Source organism: Fusarium solani, assembly GCF_023522795.1.
Source record: "Fusarium solani strain SB1 chromosome Unknown bctg00000014, whole genome shotgun sequence".
NCBI lineage: Eukaryota > Fungi > Ascomycota > Sordariomycetes > Hypocreales > Nectriaceae > Fusarium > Fusarium solani.
Genome location: NW_027072141.1, coordinates 206,131 through 218,970, shown reverse-complemented (window position 1 = coordinate 218,970; position 12,840 = coordinate 206,131). Strand labels below are relative to the sequence as shown.

The 12,840-nt window shown below is 50.0% G+C and overlaps 6 protein-coding genes across 6 annotated transcripts; 3 read left to right on the top strand and 3 right to left on the bottom strand.

The window, feature by feature from the left end:
- Positions 1–196: 196 nt before the first annotated feature.
- Positions 197–834, top strand: MRS44_017554 (uncharacterized protein; the record flags this gene model as incomplete). The annotated part of the gene is made up of 2 exons (XM_065615465.1): positions 197–430; positions 484–834. The coding sequence occupies 2 exons, from the start codon at positions 197–199 to the stop codon at positions 832–834; spliced, it is 585 nt and encodes a 194-aa protein (XP_065471537.1).
- Positions 835–2,004: 1,170 nt separating this feature from the next.
- Positions 2,005–2,526, bottom strand: MRS44_017553 (uncharacterized protein; the record flags this gene model as incomplete). The annotated part of the gene is made up of 3 exons (XM_065615464.1): positions 2,005–2,018; positions 2,060–2,349; positions 2,426–2,526. 3 exons carry the CDS (start codon positions 2,524–2,526, stop codon positions 2,005–2,007), a joined length of 405 nt encoding a protein of 134 aa, XP_065471536.1.
- Positions 2,527–3,244: 718 nt separating this feature from the next.
- MRS44_017552 (uncharacterized protein) lies at positions 3,245–4,816 on the top strand (the record flags this gene model as incomplete). Its single annotated transcript, XM_065615463.1, has 6 exons — positions 3,245–3,419; positions 3,477–3,485; positions 3,574–3,918; positions 3,967–4,413; positions 4,463–4,543; positions 4,617–4,816. 6 exons carry the CDS (start codon positions 3,245–3,247, stop codon positions 4,814–4,816), a joined length of 1,257 nt encoding a protein of 418 aa, XP_065471535.1.
- A 1,115-nt stretch (positions 4,817–5,931) lies between these two features.
- On the top strand, positions 5,932–6,375 carry MRS44_017551 (uncharacterized protein; the record flags this gene model as incomplete). The annotated part of the gene is made up of 1 exon (XM_065615462.1): positions 5,932–6,375. One exon carries the CDS (start codon positions 5,932–5,934, stop codon positions 6,373–6,375), a length of 444 nt encoding a protein of 147 aa, XP_065471534.1.
- Positions 6,376–7,917: 1,542 nt separating this feature from the next.
- On the bottom strand, positions 7,918–9,800 carry MRS44_017550 (uncharacterized protein; the record flags this gene model as incomplete). The annotated part of the gene is made up of 3 exons (XM_065615461.1): positions 7,918–8,068; positions 8,133–9,152; positions 9,199–9,800. The coding sequence occupies 3 exons, from the start codon at positions 9,798–9,800 to the stop codon at positions 7,918–7,920; spliced, it is 1,773 nt and encodes a 590-aa protein (XP_065471533.1).
- A 1,113-nt stretch (positions 9,801–10,913) lies between these two features.
- On the bottom strand, positions 10,914–12,022 carry MRS44_017549 (uncharacterized protein; the record flags this gene model as incomplete). The annotated part of the gene is made up of 2 exons (XM_065615460.1): positions 10,914–11,388; positions 11,562–12,022. The coding sequence occupies 2 exons, from the start codon at positions 12,020–12,022 to the stop codon at positions 10,914–10,916; spliced, it is 936 nt and encodes a 311-aa protein (XP_065471532.1).
- Between the last annotated feature and the right edge of the window lie 818 nt (positions 12,023–12,840).

Below are 12,840 nucleotides of genomic sequence, written 5' to 3'. Positions count from 1 at the left end.
GTTACAGGTTGTGATGCCCCCTCTGTGATGAACAGAGGGGTTGCGTAACTCGCTTACCTGATCCCCTGGGTACTTCCTGTTCACTAGTTTATCATCAATGTTCTCGGCACGCGCCATTACATCCCCACAACTCCGGGTTGTATTTAAAAACCGACCAATCCATTTCACACAGCATTTACTGAAATCAACTCTTGCAATGACTTCCATTTCCGACGCTATAACCAAGGACCACCGCGAGTTGGAACAGTACTATAATGAGGTAGTCAACGCAGCAGATCTTGACCATCAAGAACGCTACGGCAACCAATTTACCTGGGAGCTCGCTCGCCACTCAGTAGGCGAGGAGCTGATTGTCTATCCCGCTTTCGAGAAATACTTGGGACCTAAGGGTAAAGAAATGGCAGAGGATGACCGAAAGGAGCACCATAGAGTCAGTCGGCCCATGAGCTAATAGCTGTAGGATGGAGTACTAACTAGATAAAGGTAAAAGAACTTTTGAAGGAGTTTCAGCAGCTGAAACCGAAGGAATACGAATATATTCCGAAGCTCAAGGAGATTTGGACCGTGCTGTCTAAGCACATGGAAGAGGAAGAGCGTTGCGATTTGCCAGCTCTTGAAGGTGCACTGCAGAATCAGTCCGGCGAGTCGGAATCAATGGCCAAGAGCTTTGGCTTGACTAAGGCATTTGTGCCATCTCGGAGTCACCCGAGCGCTGGCGAACATCCGCCTTCCGAAACCGTGATGGGGTTAATGACCGCCCCCATCGATCATATTGCTGATATATTCAGGAAGTTTCCCAACCAGACGACGTCGCCGAACCCATCTACTGAATAGATGGGGCACGACGAGGCACCCTGGAACATTTCTCTGTCTCAAATAGAGTTAGTCAGAGAGCGAAATCAAAAATAATAAAATTTGAACAATAAGCCCCTATCCTAAAACATGAAGTCATGGCTTCTTTCCATTGTCAAGATTACAAGCAGTCACCTTCCTGGATTCAGTGGCTTCTTTGCATTGTAGTTAACGAACGTTGTTTTTAGACATAATGATCTGCCGTTGTGTGAGCGCCCAGTCTCAAGGTTGCAAAAAGGCTGGCTAAATGGGAAGCCTTGATGTTAGTTGAGTTCAAGTGACCCGAGCTAAAAGTTCGAATCAGCTAGGCAATAACGTAGAGTGAAGCCTGTCGTTGGATTAAAGCTGGGACACGCCATGAAGACAGACGTGTATATCTCTGAATGGTAGTATGATTATTAATAACTCTGTCCGATACTGTTATGATCTGTCTATCCGAGGCAGGTCTAAAGGAGGGGAGAGGGGATGGGACTAACTGCTTAATTGAACTTGCAGGCCGCAGCTCCACTACCAAAGCGATAGAAGGTTGATGGTTAACAATTGGACACCAGGTCGAGATCACAGAAGGGCAAGCTTACAGAAAGAGAGCTGCGGCTTAAGCCGGCTCTAAGCCGTTGGTTAAGGAGGTGGGAGTTGCGATGAAGGTAAAGAAAGGGTATGGCGGTTTGCTAGATTTCCTCCCCCTCTAAATCACGCTCTAGTACGCCACGTCGCGGTAAGCTTAACTCGACTCAGCCAACCACTGGAAGGATTTGATCCTCATGGTAGGATATTACTGGCTGCAGATCTTAGAGAGTCAATCATACGTATCATCATGAGAAACCTGGATGTCGTGTTTCCACGTTGGGCATAGCTGAGTTCTTTTCGCTCTAGCGAAGGGCGTCGTGGCTTTGCGCCATATTGTTACCCAGTAGAGAGGCTACGCGGGCGTCTAGCAGGGCTCACGGTCATGGTGTGCCGCAGGTAGTCAGAAGAGATGGCTAGACTGGTAGGATTCAGCTTGCCTCATTCGTGGATTGGATCGGCGGCCACTAGCTTAAGAAAGATAAATATATAGCTATTGAACTGAGCTTTACTACATCCATCTCTCCGTGAAATACCCAGTAGCGAGAGCAAAAACGGTTTTGTGAAGTATATCTATAATCTGCTCGTTTACAGGCCACGTCCTAGAAGCTGTTAGTATCTCTACTACACACAGAAGACAGACCTGTCTTGTTTGCATCAACGTACCATGGCAGAGCGCCGACTCCAGTCCAATTCTCTAAAGTCTGATCAATGAGAAGACGAATGCCAATAAACATAAAGTCGCTAAATGGCCCTCGTACTCCATTGTAGGCCATGACAGCTCTGATGACTCCAGCTAGAGCCCCCTGACCGTAGTGCATGGCCATGTTCAGACCCCACATCTCGTCTTCGTTTCGGGGGGCGACTAAGATCAGGCGACCCAAGGTCTTGCCCGGAACCAGCGATTGGTCGCGAGGTAAAGAACTGCTCGATCTTCTCAGAGAAAGTCATTCTGTAATGTCTTGTTAGGCGTAACTCTCTGTACCCGTGTTGTGGAGGTCTAACTAACATGGCGACCCCGAGAATTCCCGCACCACATCCGTACAGGAACATCGAACTGACTGGCAAGGATGGCTTTGGCCGATCCGGGGTCGATAGGTTCTTCGCCATCTTGATTTGATTTGCAATACCTTGTTCGCAAGCTGTTTGCAAAGAATACGAAGGACGGTGGAGGGTCTAAGAATTTCTAACGTGAGGCAGTGGGTTGTGATTGAAACGTAAATGGCGGGGTTCTAATAGTACGAATATTCTATGACATTATGGCGTCAGTCTGACCTGCGTGGAAGTGGAATCATTCATGCGTCAGGTGGTTCTCAACGCGAAGCCCAATGCGGCATATCAACAGAGTACTTTGTTGCTGGATGTCCTCATGATATAATCACAACTTGGCTGCACTACCCCGCGCAACGGTAATACCTCCCCTCAATCTGTATCTGGAGCACAATCTCTGCAACTCGCCGTGAAGGCCAAGCACCAAGTCTAAAGTACTGTCTTTTGTCATAGTCAAAATGATTGTGTTCAATAGATACGTATACGGGCTCTCTAGCGATTCAATGGTATTCAGCCAAATAAACATCAAGTTACTGCTGAACACGGCTTTGCGTGACTTTTTTGTTTAGCCGTTGCTGCACGTCTCACTCCAGTTTTGTCTCATGATTTCGTCACGGGCGGTAAGTGAGACAACATAATAACGCTCTTATTAATTCCTCGTATTCGTGACATTGCCTAAGATAAAGCGGTGTGTACTTTTCGATAATTTGAAACTAGATTTACTATCTTTGCTTCAGAAACTAGAATTTGTACCGCAATTACGCAATATTATTTTGAAATGGCTGAGAATTTGATGGCAAAGGAGGCGGAGGCAGTCTTGGGTCATAGCGACCAAGACCGTGCCACAAAGGTTGATGTTTCGAACCCAGACCGCGAAGGCGACAAGTACGCGGACGAGAGCGGGGAGAAGATGAAGGCGTTAGTCTGGATGGGCAAGAACGATGTCCGCGTTGGTTTGTTGGCCTATTCCTCGACAAGTGCAAGCATAAACTTACTGACATGCCGATTAGTTGAGACGAGTAAGCCTAAAATCATCGACGACCACGACGCGATTGAGGGTTACCGGTACAACGATCTGTGGCAGCGACGTTCATATCATGCATGCAGCAATTCTTCAGGTCGAGAAGGGCGACATTTTAGGCCACGAGTTCTGCGGCATCGTCGAAGCTGTCGGCCCAGCTGTGACCAAGTTCTCGCCAGGAGAACGCGTCGTCAATAGTTTCGTCGTCTCTTGTGGCGAATGCGAATTTTGGAAGCAGAACCTCACCACGGCTTGCGAAAAGACAAATGCGTCGACGCTTCATGAGACGCTCTATGGTTCGCGGATGGGCGGCATTTTTGGATACTCTCATTTTACAGGCGGCTACGCTGGTGGCCAGGCCGAGTTCGTGAGAGTTCCCCTCGCCAATAACAACTTGATGAGGCTGCCGCATTCTGTACCGGACGAGAAAAGTCTGTTCGCCTACTGAGACTGCATGCCCCTTCCTAACAGCTCGATAGGCCTGTACCTGTCTGATGTTCTGCCTACCTCATATCACAGCATCCACTACACAGGTGTCAAGGCTAATGACTGCGTTGCCATCTGGGGCCTCGGTCCCATCGGCCTCATGGCCTGCGTCTGGGCGTTCCAGAAGGGGGCTAAGCGCGTCATAGCCATCGACAACAACTGGCGCACCGAGTATGCAAAGTCCAAGATTGAAAAGCTCGAGACGATCAATTACACTACCCTCGGGAGCGGCGAATCTGTTCCGTCTAAAATTCACAAGATGGTCCCTGGCGGAGTTGATGTCAGCATTGATGCCACCGGCGGTGAGTATGCCAAAGGATGGGCGCATAGGCTGGAGATATGGGCAGGCCTGGAGCAGGACACGAGTGAGATGATCAACGAGTGCATCCGGTCGACGAGGAAATTCGGCGCGGTTGGCATAATTGGTGATTACGTCGGAAGTGAGTGTTCCGTCACGTATCAGCGGCAGTTATTCTGATGATGACCCAGTCACTAATCACTTCAACGTGGGCTCCCTCATGGAGCGCGGGATCCGCCTAATAGGGTGCGGCCAAGCTCCAGTCCGAAAGTGTACGTCCGCCCCGTTGCTCCTTTCGGCTGCTTCTAAGATGTTGTACATCGCAAGCACTAACAGACGCTGCAGATTGGGAAGATCCCCTTTATAGGGTCGAAAGTCTAACAATCGATCCTACTATCATGCTCACTCATCGTTTCAAAATAGATGACATTGCTAAAGGGTACTACGTGCAGGAGAAGAGGGATAAGGGCCTTGTCAAGTGCTTTGTAGAGACGCGTTTCTCGGCTCGGCCTGCCCCAGATACGCCAGAGCTCACGACCCTATGATGTATTATTGTAAGACTTACTGTGACGGTCAAGGTTCCCAACGTAGTAAACCATAACCTGATCGGTTTATGTTGGCAGTTGTAACGGGGCGTGGCGCACTGAGCGTAGGGTGGCGAATCACGTCTGATAATATCAAGAAGTATTCTTGAGTAATCAAGTTGTATTGAAAGCTGGAGAGCTAGGTAGACGTAGGATTGTGAAACGAGTGACTCTATATATACTGCATCTCGTTGTATGGGAGCGACGTTGAAAAGTCGCTCCTTCTTCGAGGGAGTGACATCGTAAAGTCGCTTGTCGCAGGGTAGGCATGATCTTCACGGCCTCATGAAACAACTGCGTTAGTAACCTAGCCGTATACTTTAAGTAACTCTGCGGGATGGAGTACCCGCACCAGAGACAACCTCAGACAACAATCAATCAACACACTGCTGCTGCTCATTATCGTTTACCTGACCCTTGATCTTTTTAGCACGCTCAGTGCGACATCGAGGCACCAACTTCGAACCTTTCCACGTAGAAATACGCCCTTTTCACATTAACACACTGCCTCCAACGCCTCTACAACTATTCCAGCTTTTTCTACCCATATCACTCGTTGAGAAATGGGTATCTTACACAAATTCCTGGATCACGTGGCTCAAAGAAAACGGCGTTATTGACAGCTGGAATACCCCAATGGAGCGGACTTCAAAACTACACAAATGGGAAGGAACAACGGTTTCAGAGGTGTTAACGACGATTGGTGCGGTAATTTATATGGGTGTGCATAAAGAAAAGACGATACGAGGCTATTGGAAACCCCCCAAGCCCGGTGATCAACGTCCTGCGCACTCATTTATCAAGTTCATCTCATACAACAAGTTTCAGCTTATCCACAGGCACCTTCGTCCCTTTGACCACACCAAATATGACAAAACTGCACCTATTCCGAAGGTATTCCAATGCGTTGAAGAGTGGTCTGACCATATGCAAGCCGTATCCATGCAGATATTCCGGCCCGGGTCTCACCTTGCCGTCGATGAGTGTATGATCCGTTATACCGGCAAAAGCGACGACATAACGGTTATCAAAAGCAAGCCTGACCCCGTGGGCTTCAAGATATGGGTTATCGCCCAATGCGGCTTCTTTTTCGGTGGATTTGGCACGTCAAGGAGAAACCACATGGTGCCGTTGGCGATGAAATTTCAACGCAGAAGTCATCATCACGAGGTCGGCCAAGCAAGCGAAGAAAAGTCACAGCCAAAGCCCCTAGTACAGAAGACAAGTCTTTCACACCGAATTCGACTCAGGCTGTCGTCGTTGCCCTTACAAATATGCTACCAGAAGCGACATATCACGTATTTGTGGATAACCTTTTCTCATCGTCTCCCCTCTTCCGCAACCTCCGCAGCCACGGCTTCGGTGCCACAGGCACGGCTCGTACAAATAGCGGCATCAACCAGGAACTAGTGGATGATAAGAATAATGACGGCAAGGTCAAAAAAATGTACGAATTCAATACCGTCAAGGCGATCCCAACCCCTGACAACCAGGTACTAGCTTCAGACACTTTTAGCTGAGAAATCCCTACTAATTCGTCTTCGTTCTATATTTATAGGTCAACCAAATCGCCTGGAAAGACAACAAGCTTGTGTTATATTTAACTACCGTGTTTACCGGCGCCGACGATGAGCGTGCCGTCCGGCAGAGGAAGAAGCCGTCATCACGGAAGTCAGAAGCCAAGCCAATACGGCGTTTTTTTGGTAACGAAGCTACCAAAGAGATCAACATACCGACAGTGGCTGCTACTTATAACGACCAAATGAATCACGTTGACCGTGGTGACCAACTGAGGTCATATTATAAGTACGATCATTCCCTACGCCGTGGTGCGTGGCAGGCACTTGCATGGACTTTCCTCCTTGACGTGGCCCTCGTTAACAGCTATATTGCTCAACTTCACGGACCGCAGCCAAATTGGAAGAGATATACGAATCAAAGGGAGTGGCGAGAGTGCATTTATAACGAATTATTTAATACCTACGGCCATAACAGTCAAGCAAGGAGGCATTACCGAGCCGGAGACGAGCGTGATCTACAACAACCCGAATTACAGAGGGAACACATCGATCGCAAGATCAATCATGTCAACCGCAAGGTAAAGTCAGACTGCCTAGCCTGTCAGGGCTGTCGGCAGAGGCAGCTAAGAGTAAGAGCCCCGGAATGGAGCCCTCTTACGGAGGTCAGCGGCAATGAGGAAATGAAGAAGATGAAGAGGCCGGATGTGCGGAGTCAGACCTCTCACGGATGCCGTATTTGTGATGTTGCGATTTGTAATACGAAGCATTGTTGGGACTTCTATCACCACCTAATTTAGCAGAGGAATTATGTACCCTTTTTTTGGCGCCTTCTGATTGGATCGAACCCCTCGTCGTGACCTGGTTGGAGGTGTTTGCGCACTCGGGAGATAGGTTTAATACCGAGTGTATTTAAGCATTAATGACTTTGGCCCGGCCCTCAACGGGAACATACTCCTTCTCACCGGCCTCGCCAGCTTTGGCACAAAGACCAGCTAGGCGTTGAGCTGCCAGGGGCGAGGATAGCATTCGTCAGGCTCTTCATCTCGCTGTTGGATCTATCCAACAGCTCCAGAACCCTCTAGAGCATCGTCTTTCCTGTTTCGCTATGGCCGCGGCCTTTCCTGCCCTCCTCCGCCTCTTCGGTTTCTATTTCTACAGGCGAAGTGCCTACAGCATAGTCGACGGTTCTTCTTGAGGCTGCAGTAGTATGTTCGAAAGACTGAAGCGTATCTCGGACCTTCATGCTGGGCTTCACGGTGCGGCTCGATCACGTCGTTGTTGAAAAGGGGGTGTTTTGCCCTACCACGATCGCGGCCTCTACGGGTTCCGCCATCCGGGAGACTGCCACACACCTTCAATTGAAAACAAACGCCAACAGCAGAGTGCACTCTTCTCTCGGACGAAATCTCTGGAGCAGTGGACGAAGAGTGTGGGACGAAAGGTGTGTAATTGAAAGCACTCTCGAGAGGACACGACGACATGCGTGGGTCAATTTTGTTGTATTTGATCAAATTACAAGCAACCCCTTTTTACAGTAGTAGGTCACGCTATCCCCTCAAGTTTGCGCTTCCGCTTCTTTTTCCTAAGTGACCCAATGTGTTTCCTCTGGATGGTCCGGACCAGCCAGTCATAGATCATATCTCTCATGAGGATGAGGACGGTAGCAAAGGCTGTCGGCACAGCACACGCCCAGCTATCACCAGTGTTAGTGTCAGTCCCGAAAAGGTAAGACTGAGGACGAGGGCACTAGCACTAACAAGTACCAGATTCCACGATGGATCTCCGGAAATCCCTCCTCCGCAAAGTTCTGTCCAAAGAATCCAGTGATAAACGTCAGCGGGAGGAAAATAATCGTCACAATAGTCAACTGCTTCATTGACTCGTTCTGATTCGCAGAGATGGTGTTGAAGATGAGGTTGATCAGATTGTCAGACGACTGCTTCAGCTGCTGCAAAGCTTCAGTAATGATAATACAGTGATCGAGCACGTCGCCGAGGTAGGTATGCGTCAGGGGCGTGACGATAACGCCTGAGCTGGGATTCTCGAGTTCTTGGAGGGCTTGCTCGTGAGTGAGGTAAGTTTTGTGGTCACGAAGAACGTTGACGAGGTTTTCGATAGGGTTGAGGAAGCTGAGCATCTTGTTGATCTCACTAACGCAGGTGTAAAGGCTCTTGCTTTGGTTCATGCTGGGGGAAGTGAGGACATCGAGCTCCAAGTCGGCGATAATATCAGTATAGACGGCCGTAATAGGAATAGCAAGATCAATAATAGCGTCAATGATCGCCTGAACCAGCAGGGAAGCATCATTCGACTCTCGCAGGATTGTCCCAGGCGTGTTAAGTCGAGTAACAATTGGTCGCTCCACATCACCAGCGGAGACCTCAAAGAAAGATATGGCCGTATTGTCATTGGTGAGAAAGATGGAGACCTGCTCCGCCGAGATGGCCATCTTGTACGGCGCCAATGACGAATGTGTCTCCATAAACTCCGTCCGAGCTTCGTTTCCAGAGGCATGATATCGTTGCAAGGTTCGAATGAATGACGTCTTATAGAGCTGTTCGCCGAGAGGTGTCTTCGTGTTGCCGCCGTTGCCCGTCATGTCCTTTTCAGGATCATCAGGTGTCTTGCGGCTCTTCCAGAAGTCTTGGAATGTTTCTTTCAGCTGGCCCAGGGACTTTCGCAATAATATGCTACTGGAATCGGAAGAACCGTCGTCCTCCTCGACCAGACGGACGAGCTTCTGTAGAGTCATTACGATGAAGGCATGATTCTGATACCTTCAAACTGTTAGCATCCAGCTATTCCTTCAACAGTCCTACTTACCAATCCGCCTTCGTCCTGTTCCTAATACTCATCATATCCTCCAACGCCAACTTGTGCAAGTTCTTTTTGTTCCCCACGGCCTGAATGACATCCCAACTCAGCCCATTGATGTTTATCCACCGACATTTAGCCCACGACTCCCTAGGCTGCTCCAAGAACTCGATAAACGACTCATTATCAAAATGGCGCTTCACCATATTCGTTTTCGAAATATCAATGATAGTTATCTCGCAAGGAGCGCTCAGGGTTGGCATTGACGCGTGCCCACCGTCGGGCAGCATTGGATCGTATCCAGGTTCCGAGCCAGGCTGCCAGCCCGGCCCCGCGCTGAACGCGGTATCGAACTCATAATAATCGTTAACTGTCTTAATATTCGGCGCGCGGTTGGCTCGTCGTCGCAGGATAGGAGAGAAGTTGATCTCGCGATGGATCTCAGTGTCGGAGCGAGAGAGTTGTCGCGGGTCTGCACGAGGAGGCGGCGAGAGGTTCTCCGTGTCGACCATTAGATTATAGCGGACGTGACGACCGTTCTCGCCTTCGTTGAAAGCTTGGGTTTGGGAGGAGGCTCCGCGGCCCTCGTTGTTGTTACTGTTGCGAGACATGGCAGCGTCGATTGCGATCGCTGATGATGATGATGCTGCTATCGCTGTCGCTGTCGCTGCTGCGTGAAGAAACTACCGGCGATTCAACGTCGTTAATCCAGCTGCAGCTGACGAAGCAGTCTTCACGATTGATGATGCCAGCTTTGTAAAAGGTTTTGAATTGTTGTGATAAAAGAAAAGTATGTTCTAAGGATCAGCGTTGCAGCATTGCATGATCATGTCAGCCGCAAATTGAAAGGATTGGCGGGCCACGTAACGTCAAGAAGACAATTAATTAGCGTATCGTCGCATCAAGCCAAATAAGATCGTCTCGTCACGCCATGAATGATCGAATCAAACCGGGCTGGAGTGCAATTGATCGCTTTCTTAACGAATTATGACGTCGTTTAGCCACGACTTTGCCAATGATGGGTCACCTGTTACATATCTCGGTGGCTAAGCTCTATACCCCCACATCTCCTCAGAGCATAAGGACCTCCAAGACGTACCCCGCCCCAGTGTTTGTGCCTTTAATAGTTAGCGCCCTTTATAGGGGGTCTCAGGGAGCGTGACTGTTAAAGGTAGTATTGTAAGTCTACTTACTCCTTAGGCAAAAAATTGGCTGCGATAAGGTATCGCCCCTACCGAGAACTCTGGTTGGCTTGGCACCCCTGTCGTGACCGCCTTGGAGGTCCTTATGCTCTGAGGAGATAGGTATCTTGGTCGGCAACGGTGATTTCCAGGGTTGGAGACAGGGGAGGATGCAGACAATTGACTTTGACATGATTTTATCCCCTCGATTGTGTTAAGCGCATTGTATTGTTTGTAAAGCCACCGATATCATCAATTTCCCTAAAATTGCACTGCCGAATCAATGACCTCGCCCTGCGCAGGCGACGGGGCCTATGACATTGACCTTGGGACCAACCCGCCCTGCAAGGCTGCAAGTGGATAGAGAAGATCCGGCTTCCCAGTTACCGGCACAAAGGGCGAAATTGAAGCGCTGCGAACACACCACGGCGCCGACGAGATCCCTCAGCCTCTTCCGTGAGCAGAAATTGGTATCGTCGCTTCTGCAAAGAATGCCAAAGATCATCCAGAGCTTTAGAAGAACTTCCTTACCAAAGTCCCTGGTTACAATTCGTCATGCTGCTCGATGCTCCCCCGGACTTGCGCAACAACGCGCAACACCTCGTCCCAGGCGCGCCGCCCGGAGGAGATGAGGGGTATCTGGGGGTAGTCGAGAGTGTGTAGGTGCATGTGCGCCAGCAGGGTCACCATACTAAGGAAGCTGGCCATGGAGGACACCTCGATGGACGTGGGCGTCTGCTTGCGGATGTTCATTTTTTGGTGGGTGATGTGGTACATTACGGTAAGGGTCTGCAGGGCGATGTTAGTAGAGGGGATATTTGTTGCGGTGAAGGTGAAGGTGAGGGGTAGGTGAGGTGAGGGGGAACGTACGGTGGCTATGCCGATCCAGCCTGGTAGCAGGAGACGGGGATCTTGGAAGCCGCCTGTGAGGGAGAGGACGACAGCTGTGAAGTAGGCGTTGCAGGCGTTGATGGTAAGGAGACGGACCATTGTCGCTTGGGGAGTGTAGTTGATGAGCCTGCTCCAGTTGTCAGATTAAGCTGTCTTTCATAAAATCATCCAGGGTGCCAAAGGGAATCTATGTCAGGAACGTACCATCGAGACATCAAGCAGTCTGTGAAGAAGAATGACAAATATCCCGACACAAAACACTGAACCATCCACCAAATCAGCATAACTCTTTTCTTCTACCTCCATTTTGCAGACGTTTCAGGTAAAGCAAGCTTCTCCGCGCGAAAACGCACCCATATAGTTGCGAGGCCCATCTCAGTAAGGGCATACCGGGCATCCGCCTCGACACTCAACCCCTGGATTCCTCCAGCCGCCGACGGCACAACGACAACAAGCTCCGGGCCCGGTAGCAGGCGTAACAACAGCTGGACCGCCAAGGGTAGACCCCACCAGAGCGCGGGCAAGACGGAAACAAGACGCAGGGCGAAGAGCCATGGATGCCATGGCATGGGTACGTTTAAGACCACGGCGACACGGGGTTGGAGGAGAGAAGGATGTAAGGGGGCGTCGGCGTTCGAGGAAGAGGAGGGAGCTATCGTTGGAGTCGTCGTTGAGTTCGAAGTCGCAGGCGCGGGAGGTTGTAGGGGTAGCGGAAGATGGCCTGTAGAGGAGCCCTGATGGAGGGGGGAGGGGTTGACCATCTCTCTCGGTCAAGCCATCTGAAGCAAAAGATCGATTCAAGAAGCAAGTGTCTTAAAGTACCAGAGTAATAAATGTGTGGTAAAGTAAATAAATAAAAAAAAAAAAGAGGGGAGAATCAGGTCGTCGCAAGGGAGTGGGTGGAGAATCGGTGGTGATGGCGTCAAGGGAGGACGAGCTGCAGCAGGATGAACAGGGGTTATTGGGATGTGGCTAGGGGCCGTTTGGCGCGAGTGTCCCGTGGCTCGTGGGTTAGGGTTGAAGATGCCAGCCACAGCGCCAAACAAGTAAGGCAAACAGCTCGGTTGAGCGAGCACTCTGATAAGATTCATCCAAATAACCTGACCATGCCTTATGGCAAAGTAAGAACCAACACACGCTTAATCCATTTACAAAGTTAGCACCAGCATCCTCGATGTCCAAGCGTCATAGTCTTGGGAAATCCCCTAGTCTGCGACTTGACGAACTAGGTGTGGTCTCGCCTATTGCCGCGTCATAGGCGCATGTGAACAGTGCGACGATTGAAAAGCTTATTCCTTCGTGCACCGCTTCAAGGTTCCCGTCCTTTACTCATAAAGATCCCTGGTCACCGCCTCACGATCGCATGATCTGGTAAACTCGCAGCGGGTCGGCTGTTGATTCTGAGAGAGGTCTGAGCTTCTACCTTGCTAAATGAGGCATCTCCGGAGGTTGATGGTCTATCCTTCGAAATGGCCGGTCCTCGCACTACCATATTCGCCACAGATCTACTTAGTGGGGCCTCATGGCCCACGTTAGATTGACGTCTGTGTGCGGTTGAAGAGGCGCTAGAGTGGGTTTC